The sequence below is a fragment of the Trachemys scripta genome, chromosome 22 (genome assembly GCF_013100865.1).
Source record: "Trachemys scripta elegans isolate TJP31775 chromosome 22, CAS_Tse_1.0, whole genome shotgun sequence".
NCBI classification, from domain to species: Eukaryota; Metazoa; Chordata; order Testudines; family Emydidae; genus Trachemys; species Trachemys scripta.
In genome coordinates, this window is record NC_048319.1 from 15,457,707 (window position 1) to 15,479,635 (window position 21,929).

The 21,929-nt window shown below is 42.6% G+C and overlaps 1 protein-coding gene across 2 annotated transcripts in view; it reads left to right on the forward strand.

The window, feature by feature from the left end:
* Positions 1–21,929, forward strand: part of SPPL2B (signal peptide peptidase like 2B) — a 99,082-nt gene that overhangs the window by 16,441 nt on the left and 60,712 nt on the right. For both annotated transcript variants that reach the window (XM_034755333.1, XM_034755334.1), the window contains exon 2: positions 18,610–18,729. In XM_034755333.1, the coding sequence (XP_034611224.1) occupies positions 18,610–18,729 (120 nt within the window). The remainder of the gene's footprint in view (positions 1–18,609; positions 18,730–21,929) is intronic.

A 21,929-nucleotide genomic window follows, 5' to 3' on the forward strand; every position in this document is an offset into this window, starting at 1 on the left:
CACTCCATACGGCTAAATTTAGTGCCTTGCATGGTGTCAAGTATCAGGGGGTAGCCGTGTTAGTCTGTATCTACAAAAACAACAAAGAGTCTGGTGGCACCTTAAAGACTAACAGATTTATTTGGGCATAAGCTTTCGTGAGTAAAAACCTCACTTCTTCGGATGCATAGAGTGAAAGCTACAGATGCAGGCATTATATACTGACACATGGAGAGCAGGGAGTTACTTCACAAGTGGAGAACCAGTGTTGACAAGGCCAATTCAATCAGGGTGGATGTAGTCCACTCCCAATAATAGATGAGGAGGTGTCAATTCCAGGAGAGGAAAAGCTGCTTCTGTAGTGAGCCAGCCACTCCCAATCCCTATTCAAGCCCAGATTAATGGTGTTGAATTTGCAAATGAATTTTAGTTCTGCTGTTTCTCTTTGAAGTCTGTTTCTGAAGTTTTTTTGTTCAATGACAGTGACTTTTAAATCTGTGATAGAATGACCAGGGAGATTGAAGTGTTCACTTACTGGCTTGTGTATGTTACCATTCCTGATGTCCGATTTGTGTCCATTTATTCTTTTGCGGAGGGACTGTCCGGTTTGGCCAATGTACATGGCAGAGGGGCATTGCTGGCACATGATGGCATATATGACATTAGTGGATGTGCAGGTGAATGAGCCCCTGATGGTGTGGCTGATGTGGTTGGGTCCTCTGATGCTGTTGCCAGAGTAGATATGGGGACAGAGTAGGCAACGAGGTTTGCTACAGGGATAGGTTCCTGGGTTGGTGTTTCTGTGGTGTGGTGTGTAGTTGCTGGTGAGTATTTGCTTCAGGTTGGGGGGTTGTCTGTAAGCGAGGACTGGCCTGCCTCCCAAGGTCTGTGAGAGTGAGGGATCATTTTCCAGGATAGGTTGTAGATCGTGGATAATGCGCTGGAGAGGTTTTAGCTGGGGGCTGTATGTGATGGCCAGTGGTGTTCTGTTATTGTCCTTGTTGGGCCTGTCCTGTAGTAGGTGATTTCTGGGTACCCGTCTTGCTCTGTCAATCTGTTTCCTCACTTCCCCAGGTGGGTATTGTAGTTTTACGAATGCTTGATAAAGATCTTGTAGGTGTTTGTCTCTGTCTGAGGGGTTGGAGCAAATTCGGTTGTATCTTAGGGCTTGGCTGTAGACAATGGATCGTATGATGTGTCTTGGATGGAAGCTGGAGGCATGTAGGTACGTATAGCGGTCAGTAGGTTTCCGGTATAGGGTGGTGTTTATGTGACCATCACTTATTTGTACTGTAGTGTCCAGGAAGTGGATCTCTTGTGTGGACTGGTCCAGGCTGAGGTTGATGGTGGGGTGGAAATTGTTGAAGTCCAGGTGGAATTCTTCAAGGGCCTCCTTTCCGTGGGTCCATATGATGAAGATGTCATCAATGTAGCGCAAGTAGAGGAGGGGCACTAGGGGACGAGAGCTGAGGAAGCGTTGTTCTAAGTCAGCCATAAAAATGTTGGCATACTGTGGGGCCATGCGGGTACCCATAGCAGTGCCACTGACTTGAAGGTATAAGTTGTCCCCAAATCTGAAGTGGTTGTGGGTGAGGACAAAGTCACAAAGCTCAGCCACCAGGCTTGCTGTGGCCTCATCAGGGATACTGTTCCTGACAGCTTGTAGTCCATCCTCATGTGGAATATTGGTATAAAGTGCTTCTACATCCATGGTGGCCAGGATGGTGTTTTCAGGAAGAACGTCAATGCACTGTAGTTTCCTCAGGAAGTCGGTGGTGTCTCGAAGATAGCTGGGAGTGTTGGTAGCATAGGGTCTGAGGAGAGTGTCCAAATAGCCAGATAATCCTGCTGTCAGAGTGCCAATGCCTGAGATGATGGGGCGTCCAGGGTTTCCGGGTTTATGGATCTTGGGTAGCAGATAGAATACCCCTGGTCGGGGTTCTGGGGGTGTGTCCATGTAGATTTGTTCCCGTACTGTAGCTGGGAGTTTCTTGAGCAGATGGTGTAGTTTCTTTTGGTATTCCTCAGTGGGATCAGAGGATAGTGGCCTGTAGAATGTGGTCTTGGAGAGTTGCCTGGCAGCCTCCTGTTCATAATCTGACCTGTTCATTATGACTACAGCACCTCCTTTGTCAGCCCCTTTGATGATAATGTCAGAGTTGTTTCTGAGGCTGTGGATGGCATTGCGTTCTGTACGGCTGAGGTTATGGGACAAGTGATGTTGTTTGTCCACAATTTCAGCCTGTGCACGTCTGCGGAAACACTCTATGTAGAGGTCCAGTCTGTCATTTCGACCGTCAGGAGGAGTCCACGCAGAATTCTTCTTTTTGTAGTGTTGGTAGGAGGGTTCCTGTGGGTCAGTGCACTGTTCAGTGGTGCGTTGAAAATATTCCTTGAGTCGGAGACGAGGAAAGTAGGCTTCCAGATCACCGCAGAACTGTATCATGTTCGTGGGGACGGTGGGACAGAAAGAGAGTCCCCGAGATAGGACAGACTCTTCTGCTGGGCTAAGTGTGTGGTTGGAAAGATTGACAATGTTGTTAGATGAGTTGAGGGTACCATTGTTATAGCCCCTAGTGGCAGGTATTAGTTTAGATAACTTACAGTCCTTTTTCCTCTGTAGAGAAGTGAAGTGTGCATTGTAAATGGCTTGTCTCATTTTTGTAAAGTCCAGCCACGTGGAAGTTTGTGTAGAAGGCTGGTATTGTATGAGAGTCTCCAGTTCTGAGAGCTCATTCTTGATCTTCTCCTGTCTGCTGTACAGGATGCTGATCAGGTGGTTCCTCAGTTTCTTTGAGAGAGTGTGTGGCACAATCTCTCACCATACTCAGTGTAGTATGTTGATTGCAATGGATTTTTTACCTTCAGTCCTTTTGGTATGATGTCCATCTGTTTGCATTTGGAGAGGAAGATGATGTCTGTCTGTATCTGTGCAAGTTTTTTGTTGAGGTTGATGGATTTCCACTCCATACGGCTAAATTTAGTGCCTTGCATGGTGTCAAGTATCAGGGGGTAGCCGTGTTAGTCTGTATCTACAAAAACAACAAGGAGTCTGGTGGCACCTTAAAGACTAACAGATTTATTTGGGCATAAGCTTTTGTGAGTAAAAATCTCCACTTCTTCGGATATATCCGAAGAAGTGAGGTTTTTACTCACGAAAGCTTATGCCCAAATAAATCTGTTAGTCTTTAAGGTGCCACCAGACTCCTTGTTGTTTTTTGTAGATACAGACTAACACGGCTACCCCCTGATATTTGGTGATACCTAGTTCTTGTGTTATGAGAAGGAGTAAATAACACTTCCTTATTTATTTTCTCCACACCAGTAATGATTTTATAGACCTCTATCATACCTCTCCTTAGTCATCTCTTTTCCAAGCTGAAAAGTCCCAGTCTTTTTAATTTCTCCTGATAGGAAAGCTGTTTCACAGGGATGGCTTCAGGCACCAGCGCAGCAAACGTGTGCCTGGGGCGGCAAGCCCCGGGGGGCGGCCTGCCAGTCGCTGTGAGGGTGGCAGTCTGGCTGTGTTTGGCGGCATGCCTGCGGGAGGTCCGCCGGTCCCGCGGCTTCGGCGGCAATTTGGTGGTGGGGATGCTGAAGGCGCAGCACTGGCAGACTTCCCGCAGGGCATGCCGCCGAATCTGCATGACCAGCGGACTGCCCGCAGGCGCGCCACCGAAAGCTGCCTGACAGCCGTGCTTGGGATGGCAAAAAAACATAGAGCCGCCCCTGCTGTTTCATACTCCTGATCATTTTTTGTTGCCCTTTTCTGAACCTTTTCCAATTCCAATATATCTTTTTTGAGATTGGGGTGACCAGATCTGCACTTAGTATTCAAGATGTGGGCGTACCATGGGTTTATCTAGAGGCAATATGATATTCTCTATCTTATCCCTTTCTTAATGATTCCCAACATTCTGTTCGCTTTTTTGCCTGTTGCCGCATATTGAGTCGATGGAGTCATTGTTCTCTGAAAACAAGATCTTATCTTGAGTGGTAACAACTAATTTAGACCTCATCATTTTATATGTATAGTGGGATTGTTTTTCAATGTGCATTACTGTGCATTTATTAGCATTGAATTTCATCTGCCATTTTCTTGCCTAATGACCCAGTTTTGTGAGATCCCTTTGTAACTCTTCTCTTTGTAACTTTCGGACTTAACTGTGTTGAGTAGTTTTGTATCATCTGCAAATTTCGTCACACCGCTTTTTCCAGATAATTTATGAATATGTTGGAACAGTACTGGTCCCAGTACAGATCCTGGGCGGGACATCACTATTTACCTCTCTCCGGCCTGAAAACTGGCCATTTATTCCTACTGTTTCCTAACTTTTAACCAGTTATGGATCCATGAGAGGACCTTCCCTCTTATTCCATGACAGCTTACTTTGCTTAAGAGCCTTTGGTGAGGGACCTTGTCAAAGGCTTTCTGAAAATCTAAGTACACTATATCCACTGGACCACCCTTGTCCACATGTTTGTTGACCCCCTCAAAGAATTCTAGTAGAATGGTGAGGCATAATTTCCCTTTACAAAAACGATGTTGACTCTTCCTCAACAAATCATGTTAATCTATGTGTCTGATCATTCTGTTCTTTACTATAGTTTCAACAACTTTGCCCGGTATTGAAGTTAGGCTAACTGGCCTGTAATTGCCAGAATCGCTTCTGGAGCCTCTTTTAAAAAATTGGCATCACATTAGCTATCCTCCAGTCATCTGGAGAAGAGTGTATGTCAGGAATCAGATGGATAACAAATGCTGTGCTTTCATATGGTGGAGAGCCAAATAGCAGAACCTACCCTACTCTTTTCTTTCTCTTGCATACCCATCTTTGCTTGACTGTATTTTTGTTCATGCTTTTGTTGGCTTTTTAAAATTTCAATACTGAACAGCTGTAAGGTGCGTGGCTGCGAGGCTACCCAAGAGTCAGTCTAGTGCCATGCACTTGATTAGCAGGGCTGCGCACATCCGGTGATGTGTGTTCAGGTTCCATCTCCTGGCCACCCCCCTCCTCCCACGCTGCTCTGCAGCCATGTTGCTTCTGCCTTGAAGCCCCTGGCCAGCTGCTCCCGGGACCTTCCTGCTTGTTGTGCAGAGTGGAGGTTGGGGGTGCTGATGTCAGGGTGTCCCTTTCCATTCCGCCTGTATCCCATCTTCGCAGAGAGGGGGAGGAGGGACAAAGCTCAGGAGCAGGACGGAGTTGCTGGCAGCTGCTGCCGTCTGAACGAGCCTTCTGGTGAGTGCCGCTGTGCTTAGAGACAGCACACGGTCTCTCATAGACTTCCCCAGCAGCGAGCATACACACACTCTGTGTCTGTCTGTCTGTCTGTCTGTCTCTCTCTCTCTCTCTCTCTCTCTCACACACTGTGTGTGTGTGTGTGTGTGTGAGAGAGAGAGAGAGAGAGACAGACAGACACACACACACACACACACCCCTACTTGTTGTGTTGGTGGCGGTGTTGTTACTTCTTGGTACTTCCTACAATGCACATATATTATCTCTAATTTTATTCTTCCAAAGTGCTATTATTTTAGTTTTTTGACTAGTCTGTGCATTTCATAATTCTATTTCTCTCTTATGCTTAAATTTAATTCTTTCTTTGATTCTTTGAGTAGTGAGTTCTAAAATGCCTAACCTGTCCTGGCTGGAGTATTTATCCCTATGGTAACTTTTAAAAAATATATATTATAGCTAGGTTTTATGTTTCTACTGGTGGCACACATCCACACTCACCTCGATATTGGTGCACATAACAAAATTCATTCCGCACATAGATGGAAAAAATTAGAGGGAACATTGCTGAACAATTCAAGAAAATTAGTGAAACAAAGTGTATCATGAGTCCTTAAGAGTTAGTGTCATTGTTTGCTAACATGTAGACCAGCATTTTGGTCTTGTCCCAAACCAGAAGTGGCCAAACTTACTGATCCTCTGAGCTGTATATGACAGTCTTCAGAAGTTTGAGAGCCAGGGCGCACCTGCTGGGGCTCGGGGCTTCAGTCCTGCTCCTGATGACGCACCAAGCCCCGGCAGGTGTGTCCCGTGGGGCTGAAGCCCCGAGATCCCCCCCTTCCCACTCGACAGAAGCCCCTACCTCACCACCCTGCTGCAAGGCAGAGATCCTGAGCTCCTCCCCTCTCCACATGTGGTAGGTGGAGAATGGGGAGGGCGTGTGGGGCTCCATGAGCCACACTTTACTGGTAAAAGCGCCACAGTTTTGCCATTCCTGCTCTAAACTTCTTTTTAAATATTTTACAATACCTGTTTTTTGTTCATATTGCCTATGGGGAGCTTTTTAGTGTAACCTGGGTGATAGTCTTTTCAGAAAAGACACAGTCCCTGTCCCAAGGAGCTGACATTCAAAATGCAGTAGACCACATGCTCACAAGTCACTAGATGGCCAGGTGAAAGACCCATGTTATAAGCAGTGCTTGAAGTCTTCATTTTGTATGTTTTAAACCATATTTTTAGAAAGATAAGGTGCTTGAGTTAATAGCTTTTATTGTAACAACTTCAATTGTGGGGAGAGACAGGCAAGTTTTTTAGACAGCTTTTCTGGAAGGGCTTCACAGAAAAGGAGGGTTTTGAGTGACGTGGTTGGGTGAGTACAGTTAAAACTGTTCTTTTTAATGCAGAGGTCGAGTCACAGATCTGAGCATGTAATACTCCTGGTCATTTGGCTCAAGACTGAGCATTGCATATAGAGGCCTGTAGTCAGGTGTAGAATTTGTCAAATGCACACAATTATGCTCCAGAAACTAAGCATAAAAAAAAAAGTGACAAGCTCTCTTGGTTCATATTTAAGGTTAAAGTTTTCTTTGTGGACTTATTAGTTACATTCTGTAACTATTGCTTTTAGGCCAGTGCACTCCCAATTAATCTCATTGGGACGTTTTCTCTGAAACCTGGCCATTAAGCAACATTGAATATGCCATATCTGAAGTCCATCTAGTCCAGTTATCCGGTCTCTGACAGTGACCAGCACCAGATGCTTCAGAGGAAGGTGTAAGAATCCTACAGTAGACAAATGTGGGATAATCTTCCTCCCACGTTAACTATTAGAGATCAGGATGAAACTTAGATTGGCTTAAAACCTGAAACATAAGGATTAATATCCCTTCCAGAATTTTTGTTAGCATTACTTAGGATAACTTGGGATATATTCTTGTTATCCTTAAATATCAAATCCTTTTTGGAATCTTGCTAAATTCTTGGCCTCAACAACTTCTTGTGGCGGTGAGTTTGACAGTCTAACTATGGGCTGTGTGAAAAAGTATTTCCTTTTATAAGTTATGAATTTGCCACCTTTTAACTTTATTGAATGTTCCCTTGTTCTTGTATTATGAGATGGGGAGAACAGAGAAGCTCCTAATCTACTTTCTCTAAGCCATTCATTATTTCATATACTTTTATTATGTCCCCTTTATTAGTCTCCTTTCAGTTCCAATCCTTTCAATCTCTCTCATGAGAGATTTTTTCCATGCCCTTCATCACCCTTGTCTGAAACCTCTCTAATTCTACAATATTCTTTTTGAAACAGGGTGACTAGTACAGCACACAGTATTCCAGATGAGGCCATATCATTGATTTTTGTAGTGGCATTATAATCTTTTCTGTAATATTCTCTATCCCATTCCTTATCCATCCTAATAACTTTTTTAAAATTTTATTTATTTATTTATTTATTTATGGGCCACAGCTGCGCATTGAGCAGTGCTCTATACTGAACTGTCTACAGTGATGCTCAAGCCCCATTGCTGAGTTGATGTAATTAACTTAGAGTCTGTGACCTGGGTGCCCCTCAATGCTAACTGGCCCACCATATTATAACTCATATCAGGCGAGACACATTTGTTTTCCCCAACACACTGTTGTCATAATATTTATCTAAAAGGTGTCATGTAAGGTATTATATGTAAACTGGTGAGACACACATTCTGAAAATCATTGGGTGATGTATGTACAGTTGTGCACCAAGAATTATAGATGTGTGCTGGAGATACATTCTTAAAATATGTTGGTGAAGCAGTGCATAAAGCCAGCCTGCCCTAGACAAGGAAATGTGTATTACCTCTGGCCGGTTTGATTACACTGGTCTACAATTTTTGAGAAGTCGTCTGCTTCAGAGATAAAATGTGCTATTTATTATGTATTTTGATGTGCTGAATTCAAATATGACAAAACAACTGATTGGCTACTGTTTCTAAGATATTTAAGTTTTTACATTTTATGTCTATGTATATTGTGTAGATGATAGAGTTTTAATCATAAATTGTAAACCTAGGTCTTTTCATGGGTTTATGGTTGCTTTACATGATAATATTTCACCTGTCCTGTTTATGTAACACTTTAAAAATCAGCAAAAGGGTTATATAAATAAAATTTATATGAAACAAAAGGCAAAAACTATTATGTACATAGTTTAGTCCTATTCAGTGTCTACTCGGCGCTTCTTGGCTTGTGTCTTGTATTCATTAAATGGAGCATCTCTTGTCACTGTCCAGCAATAGTCTGCAAGCATTGATGGGCTCCATTTGCCCTGATAGCGTTTCTCCATTGTTGCAGTGTCCTGGTGAAATCGCTCCCGTGCTTGTCGCTCACTGCTCTGCAGTTTGGTGGAAAAAAATCTAGATGAGAGCGCAAAAAATGTATCTTTAGTGACATGTTGCAACCGAGGCTTTTGTATGCCTTTAGGAGGTTTTCCACCAACAACCTGTAGTTGTCTGCCTTGTTGTTTCCGAGAATTTATTGCCACTAACTGGAAGGCTTTCCATGCCGTCTTTTCCTTGCCACACAGTGCATGGTCAAATGCATCATCTCGAAGAAGTTCACAAATCTGAGGACCAACAAAGACACCTTCCTTTATCTTAGCTTCACTTAACCTTGGAAATTTTCCACGGAGGTACTTGAAAGCTGCTTGTGTTTTGTCAATGGCCTTGACAAAGTTCTTCATCAGACCCAGCTTGATGTGTAAGGGTGGTAGCAAAATCTTCCTTGATTCAACAAGTGGTGGATGCTGAACACTTTTCCTCCCAGGCTCCAATGACTGTCGGAGTGACCAATCTTTCTTGATGTAGTGGGAATCTCTTGCATGACTATCCCATTTGCAGAGAAAACAGCACTACTTTGTGTATCCAGTCGGCAGACCAAGCAAGAGAGCAACAACCTTCAAATCGCCACAAAGCTGCCACTAATGTTTGTCATAGTTTATGCACCTCAAAAGTTGTTTCATGTTGTCATAGGTTTCCTTCATATGGACTGCATGACCAACTGGAATTGATGGCAAAACATTGCCATTATGCAGTAAAACAGCTTTAAGACTCGTCTTCGATGAATCAATGAACAGTCTCCACTCATCTGGATCGTGAACGATGTTGAGGGCTGCCATCGATGTTGTTGCAGGCTACAAGATCACCTTCCATGAAGAAGACTGGGACAAGATCCTTTTGACGGTCATGGAACATGGAAACCCTAACATCACCTGCCAGGAGATTCCACTGCTGTAGTCTGGAGCCCAACAGCTCTGCCTTATTCTTGGGTAGTTCCAAATCCCTGACAAGGTCATTCAGTTCACCTTGTGTTATGAGGTGTGGTTCAGAGGAGGAGGATGGGAGAAAATGTGGGTCCTGTGACATTGATGGTTCAGGACCAGAAGTTTCATCCTCTTCCTCTGCCTCGTCTGACTCAAGTGAAAATGATTCTGGTACATCAAGAACCGGCAGTCCTTCTCTGTGGGGTACTGGGCATATAGCTGATGGAATGTTTGGATAATGCACAGTCCACTTTTTCTTCTTTGACACACCTTTCCCAACTGGAGGCACCATGCAAAAGTAACAATTGCTGGTATGATCTGTTGGCTCTCTTCAAATCATTGGCACTGCAGAAGGCATAGATTTCCTTTTCCTTTTCAACCACTGGCGAAGATTTGTTGCACAAGCGTTGCAGCATATGTATGGGGCCCACCTCTTGTCCTGATCTCTTATTTTGGCTGCAAAATTGAGGTGATAGGCTTTCTTAACCATAGTGGTTATACTGCGCTTTTGTGATGCAGAAGTCACTTCACCACAAACATAGCAGAAGTTATCTGCACTGTTCACACAAGTATGAGGCATCTCTGCTCACTTTGGCTAAACAGAAATGTCCCTTTGCAAAATCAAACACTGACAAATAAGAGAGCACGACACTGTATGATTTCTAGAGCTGATGTAGGGCAATTTGTTCAGCAGAGTGATGTAAGCTTCGTTATGATTGCATCATCCATGACTTCTAGGAATAACATGATGCAATTCATATCATGTATGACGCAATACCAGCTACAGATTGCATCATTCATTGTTTTGCCTAAAAAGCAAGTTTGGACAGTTCCAAACCCAGTCATAGATTTATTCATAGAGCCAGTCAAAGATGTATTTTAGTCATTTCTGGTTTAAATGGAGATCCCTTCCCTTTATAACTCACTTATCCTCCGCCATTCCCAAGTCAAGGGTCGTATATACTGACCCAATAGCATATCTTGAAAACTAGAGCCAATCAACAATTTTAAGCATCATTTTCGTTCTCAGTGACCCAGAATTAGTAAAGTTTGACTACGTTTATTTCAGAAGCATTTTGGCTGTAGAGCAGTGTTACTGGCAAAGGACACTGAAAATACCTTTACATATTAAGTAAATAAAGTTATCAAGCTAATAAGCAGCAGCTTAATAAACACACCAGAGAACAGAGTCTGCATCTCAGGAATCGTTTCTGCCTCTTGAGGCAGAGACAATAGACTCTGAGTAATACAAGAGCACCAACAAGGCATTTTAGTTACCTATCACTTATGGAACAAAGGGAACGGTCCCCTTTGATTCTGTGAATGTTGGTCCCCTGGCCTGGAGGGCTGTAGATGCTGGTAGCTAGATGTGAGTAAGAAAACTACTTAGGCACAGGTTGTAACTTCCTAAGATTAAGGTTCCCAGAATATAGAAGGGGAGCACAACTGGCAGTAGGATCCAGGAGTCTGTGTTCAGCTGCAGAGTCAGCGGAGCCCGAGACGAGATGCAGCCTCTGAGCTGGGCAGCGCTGCCTTTGCAGAAATGAGGAGGGAGTGGGGCAGTGGCATGTAACCCTGTGTGGCTGTCCATGCCTTGCCTCTGTTTGGGGAGGAATCCCCTCCTCCCCCAAAACTGCACACATGGTTGCGCCCCTCTCCTCTTCTCACCCCTCACCCCCCCCCCCCCCACAGCTTCCCTGCTATTTTCTGCAGGGAAAAGCAGGAAATGTGGGCGGGGGGGGGGGTGTTTTCTGCTGTGAGTGTGCAGTCCCGCAGAATCCCCCCAGGAGTAAGTCACTGGCTTGCACCTATGCTCAGCCCTGGCCCCCACCTCCCCCAGCGGTGATCACGCAGGCACGCACACCCAGCCCTCCTCCCCCGTCTCTGACCTGCTGCAGGGGAAGGGGTGCGTGTCCCCAGGAAGATGGGTTTTTTTTTTTCCCTGCATGGGGGGGGGGGGGGGGAGGCACAGAAAAATTTGGGCCATATGAATTCTGTGCCCGCGCATTGGCGCAGAATCACTCCAGGGGTACACCTTGTCTCTCTGATCAAGGTAACATCTGGTTGGATGCATTCTCCCTAGACCAGGCGGGTTTGGATGAATGCAGTATGACTTCAGGATTCCCTGAAAGGCTAAGAGCGAGAGATAGGATAGGAGGAAAGAAATAGTGGGGCGGAAAAGAACACAAGGGAAGGGAATAAAATATAGACTCTTTCGTGCCTTTGTGGTATTGGTAATTAGGTGTCCCCACTGGTAGGCTGATGACTGGATGTCGTGATAACGTGATGACTTTCAGCACTCACAGGTGAAAACAAAGTTCCTTAAACAAGAGCAGGGCTAGCTGGTCTTCCTATCAGGAAGAAAGTCCTTTAAGTGCATCAAAACGAGTTGCAGTGCTGGCAGGTCAGGGGATGAGCTGAGGTAAGATAATTCTTCCGTCCTCCCCCAGTCTCTTTTTAAGAATCCCAAAAAGGAATAGAAGTGGGTGGCATATTTTATCCTCATTATTTTGTCCACCAATTTAATCAATTTCCATAAGGCGAAGCTTAGCAAAGGTAACTTTGCTCCCCCATTTTCTTGTTTACCAAGTATGATCTCACCACAGTCCTTGATTGATATCATTAGGCCATTTTGTATGGACTAATACAGTTTCTCGGTCTGGTTTTCTTGTACCTGTAATAACCATTCATTGTCGTAAACAATTTGACCTATTTTTTTTATGGTTATTTTAACATCTCAAGAACTTTCACATACCTTTTACAACTGAGCTTAGGTAACTTTTGAAGGTCCAATAATCACAACAATAGGTATTTCCCCAAACATCCTCTGCAGTGGAGACTGGCTCAGAGAAATCATGTAGCTTCTCAGCAATGTCTTAATTTCCTTTTTTGCTCCCTTTAACATCAAATCTCAAACTTAATTATCAAAATTGTTTCTTTTACTTCTGATCATTTTAGCAAAAACATCCCATCAATGTGATTCTCTCAAAATATCCCCCATGCTTCCATAGGTTCTGAAAGATCCAACAGCCTATTGCTCGTTGAAAAGCTTTCCATTTTCTTCCTGACAATTTCTGTGATGCAATTATGAATTATCGATACTAAATCTGTAGCCCATGGAAAATTTAATAAAAGCAGTATAAAACCTGATTTAATATCCATGAATTACAAGGGACAATTGTTCTGACTTTATTATTTGTTTCCATACAACTTAATAGAAATCTCCTTCTTTTTTAATGTAAATAAAGAATTTCCAGTCTTTTCCACCCCACTGCAGACATCCTTCCTGCAGAATTTAAATCCAACTTCATGCAAAGTACATAGAGCCCTGGCTGTAATTTCTACAGGCAGGGCCGGCTGCAGGCACCAGCGAAGGAAGCAAGTGCCTGGGGCGGCCAATGGAAAGGGGCGGCAGTCCGTCCTTTGTCCCTGGTCGGTGACAGCAGCTCAATTGGCCTGCTTCAGTCTTCTGTGGCAATTCGGCAGCGGGTCCTTCACTCCCTGTCTTCCTCTTCGGCGGCAGCTCAATTGTTTTTTTTCCGCAGCTTGGGGCGGCCCTGTCTACAAGTAGAATGTCTGTATTAAAGATGAAAGCGACTACAGTCTGCAGAAGTTACCATTTTGTGCAAGTTAAACAAAGGCCTCTGGCTCGTAGCAAGTGGCTTGGGTGTCCTTGTTTCAATGATTGTATCCTTTTGTTCTAAGCTAAATATTCCCCATTTCAACTAAAAGCTGCCTTCTTAAGTCAAACCATTTAAATGAAAGTTACAATTAGAGCTGACAGGTTTCAGAGTGGTAGCCGTGTTAGTCTGTATCAGCAAAAACAATGAGGAGTTCTTGTGGCACCTTAGAGACTAACGGACGTATTGGAGCATGAGCTTTCGTGGGTGAATACCCACTTCTTCGGATGCAAAGTCTCTAAGGTGCCACAAGGACTCCTCATTGTTTTAATTAGAGCTGAGTGAATTATTGACTTTTGGTTTGTAGTTTTGAACCGAAACTGGATTTGTTTTTTTTCTCACCTTCTGGGCACAGTCCAGAAGGTGAGAAATACCTTGGGTGTCTTAGCTGCTGTGGCTTACAACCTGGACACCAACAGCTAGCAGATAAGCATGCAGTATCCTGAGTGTCTGTGTGCTATGCAGCCCCGGTTCAGTGCTCTGACCCCAGCAGTCTGCTTACAACACAATTCTCTGTCATCCAGTTGCCTTATGCAGGGGTGACCTAATATTCCCAGTCCTGAATTTTCCCCAAAACCATCTGCCCTGAAGTGTCCAGCCCTCTCCTGGAACACTTCGAGAATAATAAAGTTTGCGCCTCTAAACAGACAAAATGCACAGCTTATCACTGTCACTCAAACACAGCACTGGCTTGGTTTAGATTAAAAGTAAAACAAGTTTATTAACAAAAGAAAATAGGATGTCAAGTGAGTTTGTCTAAAGGATAGAGTCAGAAATGTTTACAAGCAAATAAAAGTGAAAAAATGTTTTCTAGAGACTAAATCTTAACAAAACTACAATCTTGTTTCAAAGTAAGATTCTTATCACACTACCTTTCAGAAAGATGGCTGACCACCCCTCTTATCAGGTCTTCCACAATGTCCAAAGTAAAGTTCATTCAAGCTGTGAGGAAGGCTCAATGGAGTCTCCTGGTGAAGGAAGTTTGATACTGATTTCTTCCCTGCTGGTGTTTGCTATAATGCAAATTGCTTTTTCCTACAATCTCCTTCCCCTGTCCTGATTCTGAATTATTATCTTCTCCTCTTGTTGTCTTGATGGATCTGTTTACCTTTTATGTAAATTGCATTCCCATTGTCTCTTAATGTACCTTGGAAATACCTTCAAGTAGCGGAACCACATTCCTTTGGCTAGAGTGTAATAACTTCAGCCCTGCTTGGCAGACACACTTTAAAGCAATAATTTCCAATACATTTCTAATTTTCAATTTGTCCTCCTTACACACATCACACAGCAATGATCAGTATGTTATTATTGGTCAGGCCACTTGAAACTTACTACTAGATACCAGTCATCCCCTTTGCCCTCTTGCATTGGGATGCTATTAGGGTCATACTCCCCAAAACAAAAAAATAAAACAAAACAAAATCATCTTTCTGATAGATTAAAAGGTTTTGAAACAAAATGTCATTTGAATCAACATTTTTCAAACAGTTCCAGATTGGCTGTACAACCATTTGAACCAGATAAAAATAAAAAGTCTTTATTTTTGCAAAGCTCCCTCCTTTTTCTTTGTATTTCTAGTTGCCGCCATCTTCCTTTCTCTATCCCAGTTTATAGAATCATAGAATAGAATATCAGGGTTGGAAGGGACCTCAGGAGGTCATGTAGTCCAACACCCTGCTCAAAGCAGGACCAATCCCCAATTAAATCATCCCAGCCAGGGCTTTGTCAAGCCTGACCTTAAAAACCTCTAAGGAAGGAGATTCCACCACCTCCCTAGGTAACCCATTCCGGTGCTTCACTACCCTCCTAGTGAAAAAGTTTTTCCTAATATCCAACCTAAACTCCCCCACTGCAACTTGAGACCATTACTCCTTGTTCTGTCATCTGGTACCACTGAGAAAAGTCTAGATCCATCCTCTTTGGAACCCCCTTTCAGGTAGTTGAAAGCAGCTATCAAATCCCCCCTCATTCTTCTCTTCTGGAGACTAAACAATCCCAGTTCCCTCAGCCTCTCCTCATAAGTCATGTGCTCCGGACCCCTAATCAGTTTTGTTGCCCTCCACTGGACTCTTTCCAATTTTTCCACATCCTTCTTGTAGTGTGGGACCCAAAACTGGACACAGTACTCCAGATGAGGCCTCACCGATGTCGAATAGAGGGGAATGATCACGTCCCTCGATCTGCTGGCAATGCCCCTACTTATGCAGCCCAAAATGTCGTTAGCCTTCTTGGCAACAAGGGCACACTGTTGTCTCATATCCAGCTTCTCGTCCACTGTAACCCCTAGGTCCTTTTCTGTAGAACTGCTTCCTAGCCATTCGGTCCCTAGTCTGTAACAGTGCATGGGATTCTTCCTTCCTAAGTGCAGGACTCTGCACTTGTCCTTGTTGAACCTCATCAGAGTTCTTTTGGCCCAATCCTTTAATTTGTCTAGGTCCCTCTGTATCCTATCCCTACCTACCAGTGTATCTACCACTCCTCCCAGTTTAGTGTCCTCTGCAAACTTGCTGAGAGTGCAATCCACACCATCCTCCAGATCATTAATAAAGACATTGCACAAAACCGGCTCCAGGACCGACCCTTGGGGCACTCCGCTTGAAACCGGCTGCCAACTAGACATGGAGCCATTGATCACTACCCGTTGAGCCCGACGATCTAGGCAGCTTTCTATCCACCTTCTAGTCCATTCGTCCAGCCCTTTAACTTGCTGGCAGTTAAAGTGGGAGACCGTATCAAAAGCTTTGCTAAAGTCAAGGAATAATACATCCACTGCTTTCCCCTCATCCACAGACCCAGTTATCTCCTCATAGAAGGCAATTAGGTTAGTCAGGCATGACTTGCCCTTGGTGAATCCATGCTGACTGTTCCTGATCACTTTCCTCTCCTCTAAGTGCTTCAGAATTGATTCCTTGAGGACCTGCTCCATGATTTTTCCAGGGACTGAGGTGAGGCTGACTGGCCTTTAGTTCCCCTGATCCTCCTCTTTCCCTTTTTTAAAGATGGGCACTACATTCGCCTTTTTCCGGTCGTTCGGGACCTATCCCGATTGACATGAGTTTTCAAAGATAATGGCCAATGGCTCGGCAATCACATCCGCCAACTCCTTTAGCACTCTCGGATGCAGCGCATCCGGCCCCATGGACTTGTGCTCGTCCAGTTTTTCTAAATAGTCCTGAACCACTTCTTTCTCCACAGAGGGCTGGTCACCTCCTCCCCATACTGTGCTGCCCAGTGCAGCAGTCTGGGAGCTGACCTTGTTTGTGAAGACAGGCAAAAAAATAATTGAGTACATGAGCTTTTTCCACATCCTCGGTCACTAGGTTGCCTCCCTCATTCAGTAAGGGGCCCACACTTTCCTTGACTGACTTCTTGTTGCTAGAAGAAACCCTTCTTGTTACTATTAACATCTCCTTGCTAGCTGCAACTCCAAGTGTGATTTGGCCTTCCTGATTTCACTCCTGCATGCCTGAGCATTATTTTTATACTCCTCCCTGGTCATTTGTCCAATCTTCCACTTCTTTTAAGCTTCTTTTTTGCATTTAAGATCAGCAAGGAGATTTCACTGTTAAGCCAAGCTGGTCGCCTGCCATATTTACTATTCTTTCTACACATGGGGATGTTTTTTTCCTGCAACCTCAATAAGGATTCTTTAAAATATAGCCAGCTCTCTTGGACTCCTTTCCCCGTCATGTTATTCTCCCAGGGGATCCTGCCCATTAGTTCCCTGAGGGAGTCAGTCTGCTTTTCTGAAGTCCAGGGTCCGTAATTCTTCTTTCTGCTAAGGCTACTGGTATTGAACTCATTTTTGAAGCATGTGTCACACATTGGAGTATGCAACAGTATCCAAGAGGATTGCTCAGGTTTGACGTGTAAGGTAGCCAATCAAGAAAGGAGAAAGGTTTTATTTTGTACTCATTTAATAATAATTTAAAAAAAATAACTCTTATCTTTCTTATTTCTGTTACAGTGGCAGATTTGGTGAAACAGATTTTTAGGATGTCTCTTGTTTCTATACATTTGTCTTGAAAATTCCCTAATAACGTAATATTATGAAATGTAACTTTTTTGTTAAATGTAGTGACTATATGGTACAGAATTTGTATGATCTAGACAGATATGATGACCTGAAAGTAATTGATGTGTGAGAGAACTTATTGCATTTCCGACTTAACAGGCGCCTTAGTCTGCTAAACCACCTCAGAAGCCGTTATTGAACAGTGCAAGTGAGAGGATGGAATGTTCCATGTCACCATAATCAAAGATATTGAAACCAAGTAACCTCTTCAGCTTTCTGCTTGATACGTTCCTTTTCATCATAAGCGAAAAGTGATGTGTCTATGTTCTACTCTGCTCGATATGACCGAAACTTACCTTTATCTTCAGAAATAGTCATTGTCCTTAATTAAATTGCTGATGGTAAAAGCTGAGAAACTGAGTCACAAGTCCACCCAATTTAGGCTTAATCCGTTTTCTCCTTTATTTATACAATTTCAGACAGAATTATTGTCCCTCATAGTGTCTGGACATACATTTATGCCAGACAAATAATAACAGACAAGACAGACTTGGTAAATGTGCCCAATTTACCACGTTCCAGGACACCAGCAAGTTCTTCCATCTTCCATGATAGTTGTCACCATCTCTGATTCCTTGGTCTGGTCCTGCAGTCCTGTACTTCAGTTTCTGGTCCAGTGTTTCTCCAGTTTGGACCCATGTTCACTTAGGTCTTATATACATTTCTACATTACAGATTACTTAATCTTTATCCAACTGGCTTTTAGCACATCAATCCTTTGGATTTTAGGTAACTTGTACATTATTCATATGCAAGCTTCAATTGCCCAACTTCTGTATTTTTCCTGCTGGTTCTGCAGTTTCTCAATCCTGTTGTTTTTGTGTCAACCATCCCTGTGTCTTCCCAGAAGGGATGTGTGTGTGGTTATTTATCATTACATGTTTGTGTATCCCTTACTTACATCTTCCAACACAATGTTGTCAGCAATATCATTTTAAACAAATTAGCCGGTACTTAGGCCAAGTCCTTGCTGGCATAAGTGTTACCTCATCTGTACTCAATCACTATACATAATTCTAAATCATTAAAATATAGTTAACAAAGCTTTTTAATTTTACCGTTAATAATTCTTCATTTTATATTTTACTTTTAAATAATCAGTATATGTTATTCTGTGCTACCCATAATCTATTTGAAAGGGAAAGGGGAATTATGGGAAACATGATGATTCTTTAATGTCAACATTTCTTATCTTTAAACTGGGTTTTTCATTCAAAGTCTAGTTTTTGTTTGTGAATTATTACAAAGCAACTTCATTAGAGGGTGTCTTAATTTTAGGGCCTTGATATTTCATTGTTTTTAATGAAACCCCAACAAAATGTTTTATGTTTTCAGGTGTGTTGCGAGTATGGCATGGTACATGTTCTTTCGGAGAAGGGGAGCAGTAAAGGAAAGGACTACTGTATCCTCTTCAACTCTCAGTGGGCCCACTTGCCGCATGACCTGGGAAAAGCTGTAAGTACCTAAATCAAGCAATGAGAGAGGAACATAGTTCACAGACTTCCATATTTTAGGGAGCCCGTTAAGTCTCATCTGGTTCTGGTCAGGCTAGCAATGACTAGGGTGTTTGATTTCAAAAATATTCTTTGCTTTATGTACATTTCCACAGGTAATCTCTAGCAAACTAATGATTTAGCCACCATTCACTTTTCCAAAAACAAATCAGAAGTTGAAGTTAACCAGTGTACCAGTCTTGTAAAATAACCTTCCTTTGTACCACCAGAGCTCTTTAATAAAACTGAAAATGGCACTCACTCCTGGCAAGTAAGGTGTTTAGTTCTTATTTCTGCAAAGATAACCTCGTTTATGTGAATTGAATATAAACAGATACTGTATACTAATGATACTCCCTAATGTTTAGACAAAGAATTCTAATGTCTTTTCAGAATCACGTCGTTCTGCTAAGGTGCAGTAAAGAGAAAACAGATCCGTCTTGTCCGGTTTTACTGCTTTATTTAGACCTATGAGCAGCTTTAGGCTGAGAATTGGGTCAGTTTTACAGTGCTCGTTGAGAAAAGCTATGAGCAATGCTTGAGATTAAAGTACAAAAATGGAGGCTGGAGGAGGAATAGATTAATGGAAACTTCCTCCCCACCATCACAACTGCCAGGCATCTCTGGGGTGGCAGGCGGGAACTGAGAGAGGCTCTAAAATTTATTGTACACCTGCTACTCAGATGCTGTAGAGTATGGAGATCCTGAGTGGGATCCAAGGACAACACCTTGGTGGGAATTGCTTTTCCTAACAGCTTTGGGTACAAGGGGCATGGCAAGCACTTGATTTCCCACATGATCTTTCATACTGCATTTTGGCTAGTAGGTTTAGAGAGATTGTGATTTAATATTTTTGTAGGGAGACGCGCGAGAGAAAGTACAGGAAAAAAGTAGGAAACACAGTTTAGGAAAAGATTGGGGGATATAGGGGAGTGGAGAGGGGAAGAAAGAGAAGAGGACGCACTGAAACAATCTACGTAAACTATTTGGGGAAAAGAGGACGAGGGTGGGGATGAGAAGGAAAGGGAGGCGGGGAAGGAAAGGGAAGGTATAACAACACCAAGAGACTTAGTGAGGTTTTTTTTAATTGATACTAAATAGTTGTTTTATATGTTACAATTAAATACAATATTTAACTGTTTTACTCTTTAAATTATAAGGAGGTGTGGTAGTAACAATATTTTTCCATCTGTCTAGTAGGCTTAGCAGTTGGGCTAATAAGTATTGGGTAATTTTTTCAAGCCCTGGAAATACATTAATTTTTTTCTTTAAACAAAGGCTGGTTCCTGTGAGTCTTAAAATATAACTAAACTAATACAGAAATGGACATCATGTCCCACACAACAGAGCAAGGTGGAAAAAGAAAATATTTTTGGTTTTGTGACATGAAATATACATTTGTCACTGAAATATACATTTCTGTGCTATGCTCTGGGTATAGTTAATGTGCTTCTCCCAGTGTCTGCAATACTCAGTGAAGGTGATAATAATGGGCAGAGTTCTGGGAGTATATTCCTGATTCTGTTGTTGTGTACCTTGATTAGGTATTTTTTTTTATTTTTTTAGGTATTGTGGGAATAATTCCATTTTCAAAAATGGCACAGAGCAGCATAAATATGTGAATATCTAGGGTTGCTTGACATAATGCATAATTAGAGAATGAATCTTTCATCGTTTGGGACCTACGTCCAAATTCTCATTTTGTTCACATATGGAAATATTACTTAGCACTTGTCTGGTGCTAGGTGGATTCAAAGGGTTGTACAGATGATAATACCCACACATTTCCTGTGAGTTGTGTACAGCAAATGCTGTGCATCCATCTATACAATGGGGATAACAAGTAAGTGGCAGAGTTGGAACTTGGGGGCTCCTGACTCCCAAACTTGTGCTCATTCTTTTATATCATGCTGTGCAATAAGTTTACATGCTGCTTAGTCTGCATTCATTTATATCACACCACCAGCATACAGCTATGAAGGAGGCAGGCCTAGGAAAGAAGTGTCTGCTCAGAGTTAGGGTTGTAGTGGTTTGGCAAAGCTGTTGTTGAAATCAGTGGCAATCTGCATTGAACCTGCTTCAAGAAAGAAATGTGCAGATTTTTGCAACAAAGTTACATAAGACTGGTTACACAAATACTGTATTTCATTAAGGCTTTAATTTTGTAATCTTTTGAACTACTCATTTTTAACCCTGGAATACTGAGAAAGCAGCTTTGAGATTTGTTTGGGGATTTCATGTTATTGTGCAATATGTTGCAATGTTATTGTAATTTGATTTATTAATGTTCTGAAAAATTCTTAAAGGTAACTTCATTAGACCATAGATAACATAAGAGCTGACGTAGTGGGTCAAATCATGGTCCATCTTGCCCAGTATTCAATCTCTGACAGTGGCCCATATCAGAGCTTCTGGGGGAGTGTACAGAACAGAGCAATTATGGAGTGAGTGATCCACCCCTGTCTTTCACTCCCAGCTTCTGGTATTCAAAGGTTTAGGGTTGCTCTGAGCTCAGGGTTGTGTCCCTGACCGATAGCCATTGATAGATCTATCCTCCATGAACTTACCCAGTTCTTTTTTGAACCCTGATATACTTTTGGCCATCACAACATCCCCTGGTATTGAGTTCCACAGGTTAGTTGTGTGGAAAAAGTACTTCCTTTTGTTTGTATTAAATCTGCTGCCTATTAATTTCATCGAATGACCCCTGGTTTTTGTATTGTGTGAAAGGATAAATAATACTTCTCTATTCACTTTTTTTCTAGACCATTCATGATTTTGTAGACCTCTATCATATCCCCCTTTAGTTGTCTCTTTTCTAAGCTGACCAGCCATAATCTTTTTTTTTAATCTCTCCTTGTATGGAAGCTGGTCCATACTCTTGATCATCTTTTTTCCCTTCAGTGAACCTTTTCCAGTTCGGTTTTGTCCTTTTTGAGATGGGGTGACCAGAACTGGACTCATGGGCACACCAGGGATTCATATAGCAGCATTATGATATTTTCTGTCTTATTTCCTATCTGTTTTCTAATAGTTCCTCCCTTGACTGCTGATGCTGCACATTGAACAGAAGTTTCAGAGAATTATCCCGGTGCCTCAAGATCTCTCTCTTGGGTGGTAACAGATCATTTAGAGCCCATCATTGTGTGTTTATATAGTTGA